Source organism: Muscardinus avellanarius (assembly GCF_963383645.1).
Source record: "Muscardinus avellanarius genome assembly, chromosome: 19".
Classification (NCBI taxonomy): domain Eukaryota; kingdom Metazoa; phylum Chordata; class Mammalia; order Rodentia; family Gliridae; genus Muscardinus; species Muscardinus avellanarius.
Window position 1 is genome coordinate 15,852,024 of NC_137805.1, and position 22,785 is coordinate 15,874,808.

Genomic DNA, 22,785 nt, shown 5'->3' on the forward strand with positions numbered 1-22,785 from the left:
GAGCGACAGAGCAGAAGATCAAGACAGAGAAGGCTCCAAGTCTTGGTTTGGTAGGCCCAAGAAAAGTACTTTTGGAGAATTTCCCAGGCCACCCCAGAGGCCACCAGGTAGCTCCCAGCATCACATCAGAGCACTGGGGATGGAGGAGAGCCCGGCTCAGACGAGGACCCCCAAAGAGTCCGACAAGGTGCTGAGGAGGGCAGAAGGCCTAGGTCTTGGAGCAGTTGCCTGTGGCCAGCGCAGACTGCGTTCCAGCAAGATGAACGGCCTGCTCAGTCACCAGAGGACACACTCGGGGGAGAAGCCATATGTGTGTGGCGTGTGTGAGAAGGGCTTCAGTCTGAAGATGTGCCTGACCAGGCACCAGAAGCTGCACTCATGGAAGAAGCCCTTTGTGTGTGGCGAGTGCGGGCGACGCTTCACACGGAAGGCCTCCCTCATCATCCACCAGAGGACGCACTCAGGCGAGAAGCCGTTTGTGTGCCAAGAGTGCGGGCGAGGCTTCAGGCTGAAGTTTATTCTCACCATCCACCAGAGGATGCACTCGGGCGAGAAGCCGTATGTGTGCCAAGAGTGCGGGCGAGGCTTCAGGCTGAAGTTTATTCTCACCATCCACCAGAGGACGCACTTCGGCGAGAAGCCGTTTGTGTGCCGAGACTGCGGCAAAGGCTTTACTCTGAAGTCGACCTTGGTTAGACACCAGATTACCCACTCAGGCGAGAAGCCCTATGTGTGCAATGAATGCGAGCGAGGCTTTAACTGTAAGTCCAACCTCATCATCCACCAGAGGACACACTCAGGCGAGAAGCCCTACGTGTGCCTTGAATGCGGGCGAGGCTTTAACCGTAAGTCCAACCTCATCATCCACCAGAGAACACACTCAGGCGAGAAGCCCTACGTGTGCCTTGAATGCGGGCGAGGCTTTAACCATAAGTCCCATCTCATCATCCACCAGAGGACACACTCAGGCGAGAAGCCCTACATGTGCCTTGAATGCGGGCGAGGCTTTAACTGTAAGTCCCACCTCATCATCCACCAGAGGACACATACGGGCGAGAAGCCCTACGTGTGCAGTGAGTGCGGCAAAGGCTTCAGCCGGAATTACCACCTCGTCAACCACCAGAGGACACACTCGGGCGAGAAGCCCTACATGTGCAGTGAGTGTGGCAGAGACTTCAGCGAGAAGACCACACTCATCAGACACCAGAGGACACACTCAGGCGAGAAGCCCTACGTGTGCAGTGAGTGTGGCAAAGGCTTCAGCATTAAGTCCAACCTCTTCGTCCACCAGAGGACACACTCGAGCGAGAAGCCCTACGTGTGCAGCGAGTGTGGCAAAGGCTTCAGCGAGAAGTCCTACCTCATCATCCACCAGAGGACACACTGGGGCGAGAAGCCCTACGTTTGCAGCGAGTGTGGTAAAGGCTTCAGCCAGAAATCCCACCTCACCATCCACCAGAGGACACACTCAGGTGAGAAGCCCTACGCGTGCAGTGAGTGTGGCAAAAGCTTCAGCCATAAGTACCAGCTCATCAACCACCAGAGGACACACTCGGGCGAGAAGCCCTACGTGTGCAGTGAGTGTGGCAAAGGCTTCAGCATTAAGTCCAACCTCTTCGTCCACCAGAGGACACACTCGGGCGAGAAGCCCTACGTGTGCAGTGAGTGTGGCAAAGGCTTCAGCATTAACTCCAACCTCTTCGTCCACCAGAGGACACACTCGGGCGAGAAGCCCTACGTGTGCAGTGAGTGTGGCAAAGGCTTCAGCATTAAGTCCAACCTCTTCGTCCACCAGAGGACACACTCGGGCGAGAAGCCCTACATGTGCAGTGAATGTGGCAAAGGCTTCAGCGAGAAGACCACACTCATCAGACACCAGAGGACACACTCAGGCGAGAAGCCCTACATGTGCAGTGAGTGTGGCAAAGGCTTCAGCGCGAAGAACACACTCATCAGACACCAGAGGACACACTCAGGCGAGAAGCCCTACATGTGCAGTGAGTGTGACAAATACTTCAGTGAGAAGTCCTACCTCATCATCCACCAGAGGACACACTCGGGTGAGAAGCCGTATGTGTGCAGTGAGTGTGGCAAAGGCTTCAGTGTGAAGTCCAACCTCATCGTCCACCAGAGGACACACTCGGGCGAGAAGCCATACGTGTGCAGTGAGTGTGGCAAAGTCTTCAGCCATAAGTCCGCACTCACCAGACACCAGAGGACACACTCGGGCAAGAAGCCCTACGTGTGCAGTGAGTGTGGCAAAGGCTTCAGCGTGAAGTACAACTTCATCGTCCACCAGAGGACATGCTCGGGGTGAAGCCATACGTGTGCAGTGAGTGTGGCAAAGGCTTCAACGAGAAGTCCTACCTCATCATCCACCAGAGGACACACTCGGGGGAAAAGCCCTACGTGTGCCACGATGCTAGCAAAGTTTTAAGCAGAAGCTCCACTTCCCATCCCTGGGAGGACGCACTCGGTGAGAAGCCATACATGTGCCTCGAGTGCGGCAGGTGAGGCTTTAGCCGGAAGTCCCACTTCATCGTCCACGAGAAGCACTGCAGAGAGAAGCCGGACGTGTGCCACGAGTGCGGCAAAGGCTTCAGCCAGGAGTCCATCTCTTTTGGACACTAGTGGACACACTCGAAGGAACAGCCTTACGTGTGCCAGGAGTGCGGCCGAGGCTTCAGCCACCAGGCAGGGCTCATCAGCACCGGAGGAAGCACTCGCGGGAGAAGCCGTACACGTGCCGGCAGTGCTGCCTGGGCTTCAGCAGCAAGTCAGCCTCACTCACACACAAGCGGGTGCACTTGGGAAGAGAGGCCGTGCATGTGCAGAGAGTGAGGCTTTAGCCACAGGTCACACCTGGCCTTGCATCAGGTGCCACAGCGGGGGGAGGAGCCTCGTGCGTGCAGGAGCTGTGGGCAGGACTGGGGCCAGAAGGCTCCCTCAGCAGACCTAGGAGGATGCAGCACGCCCACCGCTAGCCGCCACTCCAGCTCCACTCAGAAGCCTGTCTGGGGCAGTCTTCGGGCCCCTTGTATTCTCTTTGAAAGTGAGGGTGGAGGAGAGGACCAGTAGTCAACCTCTTTACGATTCCACAAAATGTAATAAAAAGCACCTTCCATCAGTGGTCTCAGAATGTCTTTGTGTTTTGTGGCCTTTATTTTAATTTTGCTTCATTACAGATCTGGAACTTTGACATGTTTATAAGAAATAAATAACAGATATTTTGAAATCTTAGGTCCACTATTATGCAAGAATTAAGTCCTTGGAAGGCGTAAGGATCGAGTCACTCATAGATCATAAAGTCTGCTTTTGTGTGGAGAGAGACTCTAGGAACTATATCGAGAGATTTCAAGTCAGAGGAGGAATCTCCAGGAAGAACGGCTTCCTCCTAACATGTCCCACCTCAGCTGCTTCTTCTCTTGCGGTCTGTGATGTTCCCTTTCTTGCTTTACTCTTAGCTCTCAAATATCTGTGTCGTCCTGTCTCAGACTCCCAAATACTGCAATTACAGCATGATCTGCTTTTTAATAAAGCATGTATTGTATCTCTGTTATCCTATCTCTGTATTATCCTATGTATTGTATGTTATCCTATCTCTGTAATAACACTGTAGTTAGATGTGCATTTTTACTTCAATGTTCTTAAAACATCTGCACACACACTTGACAGAGATAATAAGGTCCTGAATTTTGAAGCAGCACCGTAGTAGAATAAAATCTAGAGCATCTTAAGCCGGGCGTGGTGGGCACTCTTGTAATCCCAGCATTCGGGAGGCTAAGACAGGAGGAACGCAGTTCGCAGCCAGCTGCAGGTACTTAGGCCCTCTGCAAATCAGTGAGACCCTGTTTCAAAATGAAGAATAAAAAATAGGGCTGGGGGTGTAGCTCAGACGTAGAATGCCCCTTCGTTCCATCCCCAGTACTGCCAAAAAAGAAAAAAAAAAAGTTAATTCTATGATGTGCTTCAATAGTGAGAAGTCTGAACCCTACCTCCTGCTGTCCACTTACTTAATTGGTTCATCAGGTTACTTAACAGGTTCATCAACCTAGTGAGGCCCTCAGCAACTTAGACCTCATTTCAAAAAAAATAAAGGTGGTGCCCGGTAGTAATCTCAGCATTCAGGAGGCTGAGACAGGAGGATCTTAGTTCATAGCCAGCCTCAGCTACTTGGTGAGGCTCTCTGCAACTCAGTGAGACCCTGTTTCAAAACAAAAATAGGACTGGTGAGTAGCTTGGAGGTCCAATGCCCCTGGGTTCCATCCCCAGTACTGCCAAAAAAGAAAAAAAAAGTTAATTCTATGATGTGCTTCATAGTGAGAAATCTGACCCATACCTCCTGCTCTCCACTTACTTAATTGTCCAGTGCTGGTGTTCATGTATTTGGGTTTGAGCATTGTCAAAATATACCTCAATGAGAAACAACTTTTTTTTTTTTTTGAGAAAAGATTTCTTAAATTTCTTTTTTTTTTTTTTTCAGGTGTGGGGATGGAACCCAGGGACCTTCTACCTCCGAGCTACACCCCCAGCCCTATTTTTCATCCCTTATTTTGACATAGAGTCTCTAGAACCGGGATTGCAGGTGTGTGCCACAGTGCTTAGCTCGTAACCACTTTTTGAGCAGCCCTCTACACGGGCCCTCTACCCAGTGCAGATGACTGTGCCCTCCAAACAAGTGCAGCGAGCCCCCGCCCCTCAGGCCTCTACTGGGGCCGTGCAAACTACAACTCCCGTGAGGCAGCGCGGCCGCGGACTACAGGTCCCAGCATCCTCCGCGAGGCGCCCGCCTGTCAGGGAAGAAGGCTCGGCACCGGGCGGCCCGGTGTCGCGGAAGTTAAAGACAGGAAGTGACCTTTTGGGATGGCAGCCTCTGAAGGGACACCTGCAGCTCAAATAGATCATCTGGATATAGCGGGAGGCCTGGAGAACTTACCCGTGAGCGTGTGGCCGCCGGGGGCGGGGCCAGCGCCCTTCCAGGTAAGGGGGTGGCTAGTCAGGGGGCGGGAATAGATGCCCCGCCACTCTGCTTGCCAATATCCCGGGTAGAGGCGTGGTTAGCCAGGGGGCGGGGCTAGACGCCCGAGACAGCCTCGTGCTGCCCTCCCCTCGGGGGCGGGGCTAGCCAGGGGGCGGGGCCAGGCGCCCAAGAGACTGCGTGCTGCCCTCCCAGGGAGGGGCGTGCCTATCCAGTGAGGGGCGGGGCTAGATACGTGGGAGTGGCAAGCAACCCCCCACAGGGCGGGGCTGGCATCCTCCTGGGTAGAGGCGGGGCTAGCCGCCTAGGGGCGTGGCTATGTGCCCGAGAGCCGCGCGCGGCCCCCGGGGGCGGGGCTAGGCGGCAGGGCGGGGCTCGGCGGCTGCTCTGGTAGGGGTGAGGCGTCCACAGGTGGCATTTTAAAATTCCTCCCCACCTTTTCCTTATCCAGTTTCAGAGCTGTTGGCACGTGCAAAGTTCTTAAGAGGCACAGGCTGAGGTCTTTATAAACCTGTCGTCAGACCTTCGCAAGGGTTTTGCCCTCTGCAGTCTGTAGGCTGGTGATTCCTTGACGTCAAGGATCCCTTTTTGTCCCCAGACCCGCAAATGAAATAAAAGAACTCACTTTATTTTAAGGATGAAATTAACTCATTTAAGAATAAATGCCAGACGTGGTGGCACACGCTGGTAATCCCCGCGCTTGGGAGGCTGAGAAAGGAGGATCGCGCTGGTTCGGCCTCGCTGGCTAAATAGACCCTGTTTCCAAATAAAAATATAAAAATAGGTCTGAGAGTGTAGCCTGGAGGTAGAAGGGCTTCCAGGAACCCCAGTACTAACAAAATAATAATAATAATAATAATAATAATAATAATAATAATAATAATAATAAATTAATTTATATAAATATTCTCTTTAGAATCATCATAATCATTACTGTCCATAAAGCCATGGGTTTTGCTGCACTCGTTATAGTTTCCAAAATGCACATGAAAATAATACTTGTTGCCGGGCGTGGTGGCGCACACCTGTAATCCCTGCACTTGGGAGGTGGAGACAGGAGGATCAATCTGGTTCGAAGCCAGCTGTGCTGCCTTAAGAGACCCTGTTTCCAAAAATATATATATAAAATATGTCTGGGAGTGCAGCCCGGAGGTAGAAGGGTTTCCAGGAACCCCAGTACCACCAATAATAAAACTAATAATAATGAAAATATTTGTCTAATATATATATATATATATATATATATATATATATATATATATATATATACTTTTTTTTTTTTTTGCAGAACTGAGATGGAACCAAGGGGCATTCTACTTCTGAACGACACTCCCAACCCTACTTTTTTTTATTTTTTATTTTGAAACAGGGTCTCACTGAGTTGCAAAGGGCCTCGCTAAGTAGCTGAGGCTGTCTGAGAACCGTGATCCTCCTGTCTCGGCCTTCCAAATGCTGGGATGTCAAGCGTGCGCCGCCACGCCCGGTTCTATTTGTACTTTTGCTGGCGTGTCTCACGCTGACTTGCACCGTTTCTACGTTGACAGTACACCCCGGATCACGTCATGGGACCTGGAGCAGCCACGGACCCCAATCAGATAACCTTTCCCGGCTGCAGGTGCGGAGCCACCCCCTGCCTCCCCGGCTCTTGCCCCTGCCTCCGCCAGGACGAGCACTTGTGCCTCAGGGTGCTAGGCCCGGGAGCCAAGTACTCCAGGCCCGTCTTTGAATGCAACGCCCTGTGCCAGTGTGCGGACCATTGCACAAACAGAGTGGTCCAGAGGGGGCTGCAGTTCCGCCTGCAGGTGTTCAAGACGGACGGAAAGGGCTGGGGGCTGCGGACCCTGGAGTTGATACCCAAAGGGAGATTCGTCTGTGAATACGCCGGCGAGGTCTTGGGCGCCTCGGAAGCGCGGAGGAGAACTCACTCGCAGAAGAGGCAGGACCCCAACTACATCATCGCCATCAGGGAGCACGTGTGTGGCGGGCCGGTCCTGGAGACCTTCGTGGACCCCACGTCCATCGGCAACGCCGGCCGGTTCCTGAACCACTCCTGCCAGCCCAACCTGGTCATGGTCCCCGTCCGAGTCGACTCGATGGTACCTAAACTGGCCCTCTTCGCAGCCACGGCCATCGGCCCGGGAGAAGAGCTCTCTTACGACTATTCGGGAAGGTTCCTCAACCCCGTGGAAGGGGGCGAAGAAGAGAGGCCCCAGGGCGGGCAGCTGCGGAAACCCTGCTCCTGCGGGGCCGCAGCGTGTGCCGGGTTCCTGCCTTTTGACGGTTCACTGTACTGCCCTTAGCCAGGTGTCCATCAGGAAGAGTGCAGGCAGAGGCTGGCCTCGAACCCGCGCCCCTCCTGGCTCAGCCTCCCAGTCCACGCTCGGATCTCGCAGCTCTGATCTTTTAGGAGAAACAGTCTCCTGGTTGAAGCTACCAGTACTGGGCTCTCGCACCGAATCCAATCCGTACCGAGACTGGGAACGCATCCCACCATGCCTGGTTGCTTTCTTTTCCTCTTCGTTTTTACATAGATACATAACTGTTCAGAATACTCGCTTTCCCAGTTAGATACGACTAAGTGTTTTCTTGCTTGCAGGATAAAAGCAAAAAATTGTGTGTCCTTAAGTTGGGTATCTTGCCCTTCTCTTCTTTCATCCTATAAGCAGAAATGTGTATGTGATGGCCAGGGTAGGGGCAGCAATCCCAGCAGGCCACACTCCAAGGTGATCCTCAGAAAGGGTCCTGTAAGCCGGGAGTGGTGGCGCACGCTTGTCATCCCCGCGCTTGGGAGGCGAAGACAGGAGGATCGCGCAGGTTCGAAGCCAGCCGAGTTGGCGTAAGAGATCCTGTTTCCAAATGAAATATAAAATATAAAATAGGTCTGGGAGTGTAGTACGGAGGTAGAAGGGCTTCCAGGAGCCCGAGGACCACCAAAAAAACAAAACAAAAAGGGTTGTGCAAACTGAGCATGGTGGTGCACGCTTGTAATCCAATCGCTTGGGAGGCTTAGACAGGAGGATTGCACGGGTGCGAAGCCAGCCTCAGCAACTTAGTGAGACCCTGTTTCCAAATAAAATATAAAATAGGTCTGTGAGTATAGCCTGGAGGTAGAAAGCCCCTGGGTTCCAGCCCTAGTACCACCAAAAATAAATAAAGAATAAAAAATAGGGCTGGGGATGTCACTTGGAGATTGAATGCCCCTAGATTCCATCCCCAGTGCCACAAAAGAAGAGGAAGAGGAAGAAGAAGAGGAGGAGGAGGAGGAGGAGGAGGAGGAGGAGGAGGAGGAAGAAGCAAGGGCGTGTTGAACAAATCAGCAAGGTAGAAGGTGGTATGAGTATCGGTACTGTGGAAAACGCTACGTTCTGATCTCACAGCGCTGTTTCTTTAGAAGAAACTGTCTCCTTGTTTATGATGCCATTATTGGGCTTTTGCACCAAATCCAGCATGATTCAAGAAAACCCTAGTTCCGGGAGGCTGAGACAGGAGAATCACAGGTTCAAGGCCAGCCTCAGCAACTTAGCAAGGGCTCCGTAACTTAGTGAGACTGCTTCAAAATGAAAAATTCAAGACAGGTGTGGTGGCACACACTCATAATCCTAGCACTCAGGAGGCTGGGACAGGAGGATGGCAATTTTGATTGTGTGTGTGTGTGTGTGTGTGTGTGTGTGTGTTTGTGTGTGTGTGTGTGGTACTGGGGGAGGAACCCAGGGCTTTCTACCTCTGGACTATACTCCCAGACTTTTTTTTTTTTTTTTTTTTTGGTGGTACTGGGGTTCCTGGAAGCCCTTCCACCTCCCAGACCTATTTTATACTTTTTAAAATTTGGAAACAGGGTCTCTTAAGCCAGCGTGGCTGGCTTCGAACCTGCGTGATCCTCCTGTCTCAGCCTCCCAAGTGCGGGGATTACAAGCGTACGCCACCATGCTCAGCTTGTTTTTAATTTTTTTATTGGTGCATTGTTGCAGAGGGGTTTTTTTTTGGGGGGGTACTGGGGTTCCTGGAAACCCTTCTACCTCCGGGCTAAATTCCCAGACCTATTTTATACTTTTTTTTTTGAAACAGGTTCTCTTTAGCCAGCTAGGCTGGCTTCGAGCCTGTGTGATCCTCCTGTCTCTGTCTCCCAAGCGCAGGGATTACAAACGTGCGCCACCACGCCCGGCTGCAATGAATTTTGATCAATCAAAAAATAATCCCACGCCGGGCGTGGTGGCGCACGCTTGTAATCCCCGCGCTTGGGAGGCAGAGACAGGAGGATCGCGCAGGATCGAAGCCAGCCGCGCGCGCTGGCTTAGGAGACCCTGTTTCCAAATAAAAGATGTAAAAAAGGTCTGGGAGTGTAACCCGGAGGATTAAGGGCTTCCAGCAACCCCAGTACCACCAAAAAAAAAAAAAATCCCCAAAGAAAAGTATAATGCAGTACATTAAGCTCCACTCCTGGGCAGTCTCGTTCTCGCTGTGATGATTCCTAAAGAAAAGTATAATGCAATACAGTAACATCCACTAGAGGGCAGTCTCACAGTCGCTGAGATGATCCCCAAAGAAAGTAAAATGCAATACATTAACCTCCAGTAGAGGGCAGTCTCGTTTTCGCTGAAATTATCCCCAAAGAAAAGTAAAATGCAATACATTGACCTCCAGTAGAGGGCAGTCTCGTCGCTGAAATGATCCCCAAGGAAAAGTATAATGCAAAACATTAACTTCCACTAGAGGGCCGTCTTACTCTCACTGAGAAGATCCCCAAAGAAAAGTACAATGCAAAACATTACCTTCCATTAGAGGGCAGTGTTGTTCTTGCTGAGATGATCCCCAAAGAGTAATTCAGTACATTAACCTCCACTAGAGGGCAGTCTCGTCGCTGAAATGATCCCCAAAGAAAAGTACAATGCAATACATTGACCTCCCCTGGAGGGCCGTCTCATTCTCACTGAGAAGATCCCCAAAGAAAAGTATAATGCAAAACATTAACTTCCAATAGAGGGCAGTGTTGTTCTCACTGAGATGATCGCCAAAGAAAAGTAAAATGAAAGACAGTAAGCTCCACTAGAGGTCAGTCTCGCTCTCGCTGAGATGATCCCCAAAGAAAAGTAAAATGCAATACATTAACCTCCACTACAGTGGAGTCTAAACTCGCTGAGATGATCCCCAAAGAAAAGTATAATTCAATACATTAACCTCCACTAGAGGTCAGTCTCGCTCTCGCTGAGATGATCCCCAAAGAAAAGTAAATGCTAAACAGTGACCTCCATACGGCTATTCCTTCGAGTGTGTCCACTAGTGTCCAACAGAGATGGACTCCTGGCTGAAGCCTTTGCTGCACTCGTGGCACACGTCCGGCTTCTCTCTGCAGTGCTTTTTCTCGTGGACGATGAAGTGGGACTTCCACCTAAAGCCTCACCTGCCGCAGCCGAGTGCGTCTTCCCATGGGTGGGAAGTTGCGGCAGACTGGCTCAGCTGGGCACTGAATATGGGCACTGAGTCCGTTCGGGACCGAGGTTCTCAGAAAGGTGGGCAAAGGTTTCGGTTATAGTTCTGCAGCCACTTCTCTGCAGCGATTTTTTTCCTTTTTTTATGAAATAAACTCCTTTAAGTTCCTGTTCACAGAGCTAAAAGTGGAGATTCCTCTCCGGGAAAAAAAAAATCTGAAACGATTGACACGGACAAATGCCTCTTGTGCAATTGACACTGTATTCTAGGCACAAGATTTTTTTGTACTTCCCTATTTCCCCGTGATTCCCTAGTAGTAAAGTGCAAACACCCAAAAAACAATAGTGAGATATACATGTAAATCACCAACCCTGAACAAGACAAAAGCAAGGCCTGTGACAGCCCAGGTCTTTGTGATTGAAATCAGTCCCATGACCCTGCAGGTGGGTCTTGTGCTTTAAGTCAGCCCCTTTGGCCTTGCCTTGGCCTTGCAGCTTCAGAGACTTTTAGTGGGCAAATTCCAGAGGAACAAAAGTCACACCCAAAATCCCTTGAAGAATTCAGTTTTTAAGAGTTTTCTTTAACCCTTTTGAAACCTTTTATTCCTAGGGCTTAGTCCAAAGTCCTCTATCTAGCAACCTCCTTTGAACTGAATGGGGACGAAGTCGGAGATTCCAGCTTTCATACGTGTAGTTGGCGTAGGGAAATCCGTGTACATTTATGATGATTTAGAGGATTTTGATGAATGTCTGTTGGATTTTGTCTGCAATACCATCTGCTGTCTGAACGCTTCACCCTATTAAACACTTAAAATATATTTTAGTAGACAGGGCCCAAAAAACAACATGAAGTTTTTATTATATCTGTCTTTTGTTCTGTCATAACTATTTTAACCAGGTGGTGTCGCCCTGTCTGCAGGCAATGCTATTATTAGGTGCAAAGGTCAAGATTCCTCCTAGCTCTCTGCTGTATTGTAATGATTAGAATGAAGGTCACAGATAGGGAGGAATTCTGCATTTGTAATTGCTGTAGCAGGAATGCTTCCACAGGATCTGAATTCTGACTAGAATTACGTTTTTGAGCAAAGCCGAGGGTGTTTAGAGGCTTAGACAAATTACTAGAAAATTTATTTTCCACAGACTCAGTTTCTCTCACAGTCCTGATCTTATATCACCGGAGCAATTCGTGTGGAAAGTTAAAAGAATGATTACCAAAAGAATAATATTTATGAAAGAATATCTAGGAGTGGGGGAGTACTTTGGCCAGAGACAACACTTTCCCTCAGGGCTCTGCTTTCTTTAAGCCAGCCAAATTTTTTTTAAATTATTTTTATTGGTGCATTGTAATCATACATCACATTGGAATACAAGACTTGAGAGGATATACAAGCACACATCATCCAATTAGCCCTCATCCAGTCCCCATCCCATTCCTTCCCCCTCCCTCGATCCCATGCTTGTTTGGTGATTAACTTTGATACATTTGTTTATGTTCCTCCTGCTTTTTAAAGAGGCTCCATCCTCCCCTATTCCATACCCTCTGATTGGTCACCTTAATTGCTTCACTATAGGGCCCTTTCTATAGCTCGACCACTTCCTCTTGCCCCTATCCTCCTAGTTATTGCTGATTAGGGGAAGCATCTGGGTTTAATTATCTGCAATATTTCTTTGTGCATGCCGTGTTGCAAATACCGATCCCACTCTTGACGTCCCCATTTGTGGCCTGGCACACATATGTCTTCTTGCCTGAGTGTGTCCTCTGGTGGATGATGAGGCGGAACTTCCGGCTAAAGCCTCTGTCACACTCACTGCACACATATGGCTTCTCGCCTGAGAGTGTCCTCTGGTGGATGATGAGCTGCAACTTCCGGCTGAAACTTTTTCCACACTCACTGCATACATACGGCTTCTCATCTTAGTGTGTCCTCTGGTGTCTGGTGAGTATGGACTTCAGGCTTAAGCCGTTGCCACACTCACTGCACACGTAGGGGTTCTCGTCCGAGTGTGTCCTCTGGTCAATGATGAGGTGGGACTTACGTTTACAGCCTTGCCCACACTCGTGGCACAGGTATGGCTTCTCACCTGAGAGTACCCTCTGGTGGTAGATGAGTTTGGACTTCTGGCTGAATCTTTTGCCGCAGTCCTGGCACATGTACAGCTTCTCGCCCGAGTGCGTCCTCTGGTGGATAATGAGGGGGGACTTTTGGTTGAAGCCTTTGCCACACTCACTGCACACATACGGCTTCTCACCAGAGTGTGTCCTCTGGTGGATGATGAGGTGGGACTTATGGTTAAAGCCTCGCCCGCATTCAAGGCATATGTAGGGCTTCTCGCCTGAGTGGGTAATATGGTGTCTAACGAAGGTCGACTACTGAGTGAAGCCTTTGCGGCACTCACACACGTATACCTTCTCGCCCAAGTGTGTCCTCTGGTGGATGGTGAGGATAAACTTCAGCCTGAAGCCTCACCCACATTCTTGGCACACATAGGGCTTCTTGCCTGATTGCGTCTTCTGGTGGATGATGAGGGAGGTCTTCTATGTAAAGCATCGCCAGCACTCGCCACACACAAAGGGCTTCTTCCACGAGTGCAGCTTCTGGTACCTGGTCAGGCACGTCTCCAGACTGAAGCCCTTCTCACACACACCGCACACGTATGGCTTCTCCACCGAGTGTGTCCTCTGGTGACTGAGCAGGCCGGTCATCTTGCTGGAACGCAGTCTGCGCTGGCCAAAGGCAACTGCTCCAAGACCTAAGCCTTCTGCCCTCTTCAGCACTTTGTCGGAGTCTTCATGGGTCCTCTTCTGAGACGGGCTCTCCTCCATCCCCAGTGCTCTGATGTGATGCTGGGAGCTACCTGGTGGCCTCTGGGGTGGCCTGGGAAATTCTCCAAAAGTACTTTTCTTGGGCCTACCAAACCGAGACTTGGAGCCTTCTCTGTCTTGATCTTCTGCTCTGTCGTTCCAGGATCTATCATCCGAGGCTCGCTGCTCCTTCTGGTCCTCCGCATGTGAGTCCCCAGGTGCAACAAGTCTTTCTGCACATAAGCATGTGAAGATCCAGGGACAGTGGCCACACAGCACATTTTGCTCCAGAGATTTCTGGTTGGAAAAATCAGGAGGGCAGAGAGTATTGGAGTGCTGGGGCGGGTTTAGTCCTGATGGAGAGAGAAAATCCCAAGCTGATGAAACTCAATTGATGGTGAGACTTGACCACATTCTTCAAATCCTTAATTGCAAATGTTACTGACCAAGAGGTACTTTATTTATTTATTTATTTATTTACTTACTTACTTATTTATTTATTTACTTATTTAGTGGGTCTGGGAATGGAACACAGAGGCATTTGACCTCCAAGCTACACACCCTCCCCAATTTTTTATTCTTGTTATTTTGAAACAGTGTCTCATTGAGTTGCAGACGACCTCACTAAGTAGTTCAGGCTGTCTGCGAACCGCAATCCTCAGGTCTCATCCTCCCAAATGCTGGGATTACAAGCATGCGCCAACATGCCCGTCTCCAAGAGGTACTGTATATGACCAATTTCCCAGCCCAACAGTACAGCTCAACAGACGGGACAGCAAAGGCATCACAGGCACTTTTGGGTGTATAAATAGGGACAACATCGACAGTCTACATGATTCTCACTACGATAACCTTCCAACGCACAGCAACACACACAGAAACCATGCCTGAAACTTGTGTTCTTTTTTCTCACTGAGAGCTGGCTAACCAGTGAACAGGTGTAGGGATGGAACACAGGGGCATTTGACCTCTGAGCTACACCCCCTGCCCTATTTTTTATTCTTTATTTTGAAAAAGGGTCTCACTGAGTTGCATAGGGCCTAAGTAGCTGAGGCCGTCCACGAACCGCAATTCTCCAGTCTCAGCCTCCTGAATGCTGGGATCAAAGCATGCGCCACCACGCCCGGCTAGAACATCTATTCTAAATTTCTAATATTAATTTTAAATATAAGTTTAATAAAGCTAAATAGTAAAGTTAATTTTTTTTTTGTTGTAGAGATTAAACTCAGGGGCATTCTACACCCCAAACCACTCCCCAGGCCTTTTGATTTTTTATTTTGTAACAGGGTCTTGCTGGCCTCTGAACTGTGAGCCTCTTGTGTGTGTGTGTGTGTGTGTGTGTGTGTGTGTGTGTGTGTGTGTATGCACGCTTGCTGTGCTAGGGATTAAACCCAGGGCATTGTACCTCCCAAGGGCCTCACTAAGTAGCTGAGGCTGCCTGTGAACCCAGATTCGCCTGTCTCAGCTTCCCAAGTACTAGGATTACAAGTGTGTGCCAACACGTCCGGCTCTAAAGTGAAATTTCTATAATCTAGTTTCTAAATTTTAAATTTAAAAGGTATTCTAGATTTCCTAAACTAAATATTTAATGTTATTTGGGCCATAACCTCTATTCCCCATGCCTTCAGTGAAATTATCAATCAATTATAATATAGATATTTTAACAATAATTTGATTATCAATTTTTTTTTGGTAGTACTGGAGATGGAACCCAGGGCCATTCTGCCTCCGAGCTATCCCCTCTGCCCTATTTATGCCTTTTTATTTTATTTTTGTGGTACTGGGGTGGAACCCAGGGGCTTTTGTACCTCTGGTCTATACTCCCTGACATATTTTATACTTTATTTGGAAACAGGGTCTCACTAAGGTGCAAGGGGCCTCGCTAACTGGCTGAGGCTGTCCGCTAACCACCATCCTCCAGTCTCAGCCTCCTGAATGCTGGGATTACAAGCGTAGGCAACCAAGTCCGGCTATCAAATTCTTATTTCAATTCTATTCTTTTGTCAGTGTATTCTGTCTCATATTTTAAAAATGAAATTATATTCTCTTGTAATTGCTTACATTTTGTCTCTTTTATTCTGTTAGCTGAGCATGTGGCACAGGCCTGAAATTCAAGTCCTTGGGAGGTTGAGACAGGAGTAATTACAAGTTAGCAGCCAGCCTCAGATACTTAGTGAGGCCTGTTTAAAAATAAAGGATTAAAAAACAAGATATTAGCTCAGAGGTAGAATGCCCCTGGGTTCAATCTCCAGTACTGCAAAAAAAGGGGAAAAGTATATAAGGACAGGCGCGGCGATGGTGCACACCTGTAATCTCAGGACTTGGAGTTGAGACTGAAGGTTTGAAGTTCCAGGCAAGCCTCCGGCAACCATGGGTTCAATCCCCAGGGCCACCTCCTCAATTGTAAACAAGCTGGATAGGGATCCACCTGCCCGCGACCCCGGAATATGGGCACAGATTTCCACTGCATAGCGCTGGATGGGAGAACGAGGCCCTGAGCCTGCCCAAGTCCAGGTAAAAAGACCTCTGGTGAACTTCCGCTCCACTAAATGCCCCAAAGCTCCGCCTGGTGGGCACTTCCACTTGTCTGGGGGAGAGCCCGGATGCGGAATTCCCTGCAGGGTTCACTGGGACTTGTAGTCTAGAGAAGTGCCGAGCAGGTACTCAGCAAGGCGGAGCGCCATCTAAGAGGCTCTTCATGACTAAAGAGTGACATTTTAAGTTAAAGAGGCCGCCATCTCCAGCTGGCCCTATCGCATCACCCAGAGACACACCCAGCGAGCCAATGGCAGCCGCGGAGCATCTTGGGAGGTGAGGTCCCGCGCAGAGTATCCTGGGAGTTGTAGTCCAGGCAAACTTCTTGTGGCGAGCCCGCGCTAAGGGCCCAGAGCCACCCCTCCTTCCTCCCCGGCGGTGGTGAGTGAGGCCGGAGCCCCTCGCTCGCCCTGCCCTTTTCTGCGTGGAGGAGAGCCCGCAGCGCGGTGCGGACGAGCCGGCCGCGGGTGGCGGAGCCCGTGACAGCGCTGCCTCTGGAGAAGTAACTTGCGGTGAGCTGCGAGCGGTGGGAGGTGAGTGCGCGGCCGGGCCTCTGTCCTAGGGTTCTCGGGGCGGAGAGACTCGGCCTGGGGTGAAATCCGACATGGCGATGGGGTCGCTCATGCCTTAGGGCTGCAGGGTCGGGGGCTCGGGGCGTGGGGTGGTAGGGGTCTGAGATCGCAGGCGACGGGACTGTCCCTGGCGCCAGGTCCGGTGGTTCGTTGGCTTCTGAGCTGGTGGTGGTCAGGCCTGATCGGAGGCAGGGCCGAGGGCCAGGAACAGAAAGCTTTAAAGTGGCCATCTGCGTCCCCAGGGAGCTTGGCGAGGTGAGCAGAGGGTGAGAGTGCGAGGCCACGGAACCAGGCCCCAGCGGCCCCCAGGTGGTTCAGGTGAAGGGCTGACACTGCACAAGCCGCGGTCCCCCAACCCAATTCTGACTAATCATAAAAAGCAGATAGAAGCCGGCTTGGCGGTGCACGCTTGTACTCCCCGCGCTTGGGAGGCTGAGACAGGAGGATCGCACAGGTTGAAGGCAGCCTCAGCTACTGAGTGAGGCTCCCAGCAACTTAGACCCTGTTTCTACATAAAGTATCAAATAGGTCTGGGAGTATAGCCCGGAGGTAGAAAAGGCCCTGGGTTCCTCCCCCAGTACCACCAAAAAAAAAAGCTGATAGACACCCTCAGGTATGTTAAAAAGCCCACTTGTACCCTGTTTCAAAATGAAGAATGAAAACTAGGGCTGCGATTTACCTAAAGGTAGAATGCCGCGGGTTCCCTTTCCAGTAACACACACACACACTCTACTTCCCAAGGGTGTCGGGATCATTCTTTTCAGGACCCCCCTTTGTACTCTGTCTTTGCTCTTTTCTGTTCTGTTGCCTTATCTTTCCCTAACCTAAAAGAAGCTTTCATATTTCTGTACTCTTCCTAGTTCTCAGAGTTCGTCGATATCCACTGGAAAAGAACCCGGAATAGAAAGACCCCTTGGTTTCAATCCTGCCTTTCTAAGGCAGGGCACAGGGCACGTGGCTTAAGCGGACAAGCGTGGTTTGACTGGACATGGGGTGGCCACGGTGGCACGATCTAGGTATCAATCTGTCTGACCGTCCCTGGGTTTGGCCTTGGAGGAGGCGGTCGAGCTGGGGCCTCTTTGGCAAGTCTTGCAAGGTCCAGGGGGCTGGCATTGGCCACCAAACGCACAGGGTTTTATGTTCCATTTTCATGTTTTACAAAGAGAAACGGCAGGTGCCCAGAAGCAGGTGGCCCTCCCCAGACTTGTCACGCAGAATCCACACTGAAGAGCCTCGTGACCAGCCTGACTCATCTCACAGACTCCAACAGCCTTGAAGAGCCTCGTCTCCACAGCCAGATCTCTGCAGCTTGTCGCTTTATAATTTGTCACCAGGGGCGAGGGACTGATCTCACTGTGCCTCAGTGTTGTCGTCTGTGAAGTGGTAACACGGCTTCTTGATTGGGCTGTTGTAAGGACAGATGAGGCGCGACGCGGTGTCTGGAACAGTCTCTGTGTAGTACGAGCTCAGCACGTCTTTCATCTTCAGTAGCAGAGGAAGGCTTCATGCTCAGTGTTGACAGCGTGTCAGAGGAGGCTTCATACCTCCCTCCTTGCTTGCCTTCCTCCCTTTCTTCTTTCCTTCTTGTGTTTCTGTGGATTGAATTTAGGAATGCTCTGCCACTGAGTCACACCCCAGATGTTTATTTTTTTTTTATCTTTTTAAATTTTGAAACAGGGTCTCGCTAAGTTTCCTGGCTGGCCTCAAGGTTGCAATCCTTCTTCCTCAGCCTCCTGAGATGCTGGGATTACACGTGAACTCCACTGCCGCCGCTGGCAGGCTCAGCTCCTAGACCACATCCCAGCTCTGCGCCTAGGAAGCCGCTCGCAGCCTGTCCTTGTCTTCTGTGGCAGATCCCTCCCTGGTGCTTAAGGAGGAGGAGGTGCCGCTATGTTGGCCCTGGGGGATTCCCAGTGACTTCGCTGAACACTTTTTGTTCTTGCTCTGTGTCCTGTGACCCTGGCTGCCCAGGAGGACTGCCTGCTGGGGAGAGGGAGGACTCCTGGGCTCCTGACTGCCTGGCTCAGGTGGCACCTCTGCCTTTGCCTCTTGAACCATGCGCAGGTTTTCTGCGTTCAATATTAGCATTTCCCGCAGAGTTCTCTCCTAGGATTGGAACTCCAGCTGGTTCCTCCAGGAAAAGAGGCTCTAACGGTGAGAGCTTCTCCAGGGAGCACTGAGCCCGGTGCTCCCCTCACTGCTCCTCCACCCATAGTCCCGCATTCCTCTCTCGGCAGCTGTCGGTTCTCCTGCCTGGCTGTGTGCTGCTTTGAACAACATTCAGTCGTGGGTTTCCATGGCCCTCACACTGCATAGTGGAAGAGAATGGCGGCCTTCACTGGTGGGGAGGAGGCCTCCCCCTCAGATACTGTGCTGTACATACGTGGCCACTTCTCATGAGCTCACCAGAGCAGGCCACGGACTGTGGGAATCAGAAAAGGCTGGGCTGTGGTTTAGTCTTTGCCGTTGTGGAACTGTATGAGTTCAGTTCCTTAGATCCCCCAGCACCAATACCATCACTGTCCTTTTAAATATTTAAAACTCAGTCTTATTGTACGTGACTACTGTTTAATTTTTAATATTTTTTGCTCTTCTGCCTAGAGCTAAAGTTCTCAAAACTTAGGGATTTTTCATTTTCTCATGTATACCCCAAGCAGGCCACCCAGGACATTGAATGTGTGTGTTCACAAGTGCCGCTGGCTGGATAGGGACAGGGTTTAAAGGTATCAGCACCCATGGCAACAGTGGTGCAGTCGAGGCAGGATCTAGAGGCCCCCTGCCTCCCAGAGCAGCCTGCTCCCTGGCCCTCACCCGAGCAAGGCCAGGCCTCAGGTGAGCAGGGCCGTGTCTGTGTTCCAGGCACTCATGGCGTTCAGGGATGTGGCCGTGTATTTCTCCCAGGAGGAGTGGAGCCTGCTGAGCCCTGATCAGAGGACCCTGTACAGGGAGGTGATGCTGGAGAACTACAGAAACCTGGTCTCTCTGGGTAACTGTGATATGCTTAAGACTGGCATTTCTTCCAGTTTGGATATATTTGAGGCAACAATCTCCTTCTCTCTCTCTTGCTTTCTCTTTCCTTTGCTCTCTTTATGGTACTGGAGATTAAAGCCAGGGGCATTGTACCTCCAAGCTGCACCACTAGCGCTATTTTATTTTGAAACAGGACCTCACTCAGTTACTGAGCTGGCCATAAACATGAGATTCTCCTGTCACAGTCTTCTAAGTACTGGGACCACAAGTGTGTGCCACCATGTCTGGCTAGCAATGTTTATTTTTAACTGGGTCTTTGGGTAGCACTCAAAAGCAAAACTATTTTGTTTCTCCCATTAAGGTAAGGTTTGTCGAATTGAAAGTGTGTGTGTGTGTGTGTGTGTGTGTGTGTGTATGTGTGTGTGTGTGTGTTTGTGTACACGCACATGCGCTCTTGCTAATACTCTGCATTTCTGGGCCTTTTCCTCTGAGCTGGGCTCTCTTCCTTAGTAACTTATTTTCCGTGATGGGTGACAGCGGTGTTCATCCACCTGGCTTGGAACAGAATCAGCGCCTCCGTGAGTGGATCGGCCCCACTCGTTCAGGTCCTTGCTGCACCCTTTCAAGCTCCTCACCTGCCTTGCCTCTGAATTCTTCCCTGGCCCTTGACCCACGACGTAAGGTCATCTTGTCTTCCTTTCCTGTGGGCAGGAATTCCGTTTTCTAAACCAAAGCTGATCGTCCAGCTGGAGCAAGGGAAAGAGGCGTGGAGAGAAGAGAGCAGATGCGCGCCAGCCTCCCGTGCGGGTGAGTGGCAGGAAACTGGGCCAGTGAGCTCCAGGATGCAGGGTGTGAGCAGCCGAGAGGCCGGAGGGAGGCGGCGCCGAGCCCGAGTGCAGGGAGCTGCCTCTGGAGCTCTCGGCCTGCGTTCACGTTGCCTGGCTCGGCCTCCCCTCCAGACCTCATCCTCACCCCGTGAGCGCTTCCCTGGGTCTCCTGTCGCCTTCCTCCTCCAGGAAGCCCTGGCCTTCCCGGGGTAACTCTTGAACATGTTTGTGTGTTTTTTTCTCTTTTGTTAACATCTTTTTAGAAAAGATCAAGAAGAATAGAGCAGACACTTAATGATGTAAAGAAAACAAAGCCCAGTGGGAGACATAAAGCTTAAAAGTCAGTTGAGAAATTTAAGCGGAGTGCTCAAAGCAACTGTAAGCTAAGAGTGGTTTGTACACTTTTCCATGGTTATGTAAACTGCCAGGCGTGGTGGCGCACGCTTGTAATCCCAGTCTTGGGGAGGCTGAGATGAGAGGATCATGGTTCACTGACAGCTCCAGCTACTTAGCGAGGCCCTTCGCAACTCAGTGAGACCCTGTTTAAAAATAAATAAATAAATAAATAAATAAATAAATAAATAATAAATAAATTAATTAAAAGACTTAAAAACTACAGGTAGCGGTGTGGATCCGAGGTACAGTGTCCCTGAGTTTCATTACTAGGACCGCGAAAAAAAAAGGTTATGTAAAAATAAATATAATGTCCTTCATTTTCTCTTTTAGCCCTTAAAACTTAAATATTTAGTTTCATTAAGAAAAAGTTCACTGACCCCTGTTCCAAGTATCATATACATCCTTAACTTTCTGCATTCTTCTTCATCAAGTACTACTTGATGTAAAACCTAAGAGCGCAGCAATTCTCAGGTATCAGTGACTCTTGTCTAATTTTCCTTTGCATTTTTAAGTGTTTGTGGTCGTGAAGATTGAACCTAGGTTCATTCTACCTCTGAGCAACACCCCTGCCCTACTCTTAGTGAAACAGGGTCTCACTAAGTTGTGAAGGGCCTCACCAAGTCGCAGAGGCTGTCCATGAACCGCAATCCTCCTGTTTCTGCCTCCCAAATACTAAAATTACATGCATGCACCACCCAGCCCAACTCAGACCATGAGTTTTTATTTAAGGTGTTATTTTTTTATTTATATATTTTATATATATATATTTTATTTTATTTTATTCATTGTATTTTGTGGTACTGGGTTTCCTGGAAGCCCTTCTACCTCCGGGCTACACTCCCAGACCTATTTTATATTTTTTATTTGGAAATAGGATCTCTTAAGCCAGCACGGCTGGCTTCGAACCAAGCGCTCCTCCTGTCTCCGCCTCCCAAGCACAGGGATTACAAGCGTGAGCCACCACACCCAGCTCAGATGTTATGTATGTATGTATGTAGTTATGTATGTATGTATGTGTGTAATCATTTATTGTGGTACTGGATATTTACCCTAGGGACATTCTACCTCCAAGCTGTACTCTCAGCCCTGTTTTTTATTCTTTTTCTTATTCCAGTATTGGGGATGGAACTCAGGTGCATTTTACCTCTAAGCTACACCCCCAGCCCTATTTTTCATCCTTTATTTTGACACAGAGTCTCTAGAACCGGGATTGCAGGTGTGTGCCACAGTGCTTAGCTCGTAACCACTTTTTGAGCAGCCCTCTACACGGGCCCTCTACCCAGTGCAGATGACTGTGCCCTCTACCTATCTCTTGATCAGACGAGCACAGTTCACTAGTTAGCTAGCTCTCAGTGAGAAAAAAGAACACAAGTTTCAGGCGTGGTTTCTGTGTGTGTTGCTGTGCGTTGGAAGGTTATCGTAGTGAGAATCATGTAGACTGTCGATGTTGTCCCTATTTATACACCCAAAAGTGCCTGTGATGCCTTTGCTGTCCCCTGTCTGTTGAGCTGTACTGTTGGGCTGGGAAGTTGCTCATATACAGTACCTCTTAGAGCCGGACGTGGTGGCGCACGCTTGTAATCCCAGCATCTGGGAGGCTGAGACCTGAGGATTGCAGTTCGCAGAAAGCCTGAGCTACTTAATGAGGTCGTCTGCAACTCAGTGAGACCCTGTTTCAAAATAACAAGAATAAAAAATTGGGCAGGAGGTGTAAATTTGAGGTCAAATGCCTCTGTGTTCCAACCCCAGACCAAATAAAGAAAGAAAGAAAGAAAGAAAGAAAGAAAGAAAGAAAGAAAGAACCTACCTCTTGGTTAGTAACATTTGCTATTAAGGATATGAAGAATGTGGTCAAGTCTCACCATCAAATGAGTTCCATCTGACTTGGGCTTCTCTTTCTCTGGCAGGACCAAATCCGCCCCTGCACTCCATTACTCTCTGCCCTCCTGATTTCTCCAACCAGAAATCTCTGGAGCAAAACGTGCTGTGTGGCCACTGCCCCTGGATCTTCACATGCTTATGTGCAGAAAGACTTGTTGCACCTGGGGACCCACACGCGGAGGACCAGAAGGAGCAGCGAGCCTCGGACAATACATTCTGGAGCAACAGAGCAGAAGATCAAGACAGAGAAGGCTCCAAGTCTCGGTTTGGTAGGCCCAAGAAAAGTACTTTTGGAGAATTTCCCAGGCCACCCCAGAGGCCACCAGGTAGCTCCCAGCATCACATCAGAGCACTGGGGATGGAGGAGAGCCCGGCTCAGACGAGGACCCCCAAAGAC

At 49.9% G+C, this 22,785-nt stretch overlaps 1 protein-coding gene across 1 annotated transcript; it reads left to right on the top strand.

Moving 5' to 3' along the window:
* Nucleotides 1–4,863: 4,863 nt before the first annotated feature.
* LOC308277040 (histone-lysine N-methyltransferase SETMAR-like) lies at nt 4,864–7,278 on the top strand (the record flags this gene model as incomplete). The annotated part of the gene is made up of 2 exons (XM_080716085.1): nt 4,864–4,980; nt 6,523–7,278. 2 exons carry the CDS (start codon nt 4,864–4,866, stop codon nt 7,276–7,278), a joined length of 873 nt encoding a protein of 290 aa, XP_080572211.1.
* Between the last annotated feature and the right edge of the window lie 15,507 nt (nt 7,279–22,785).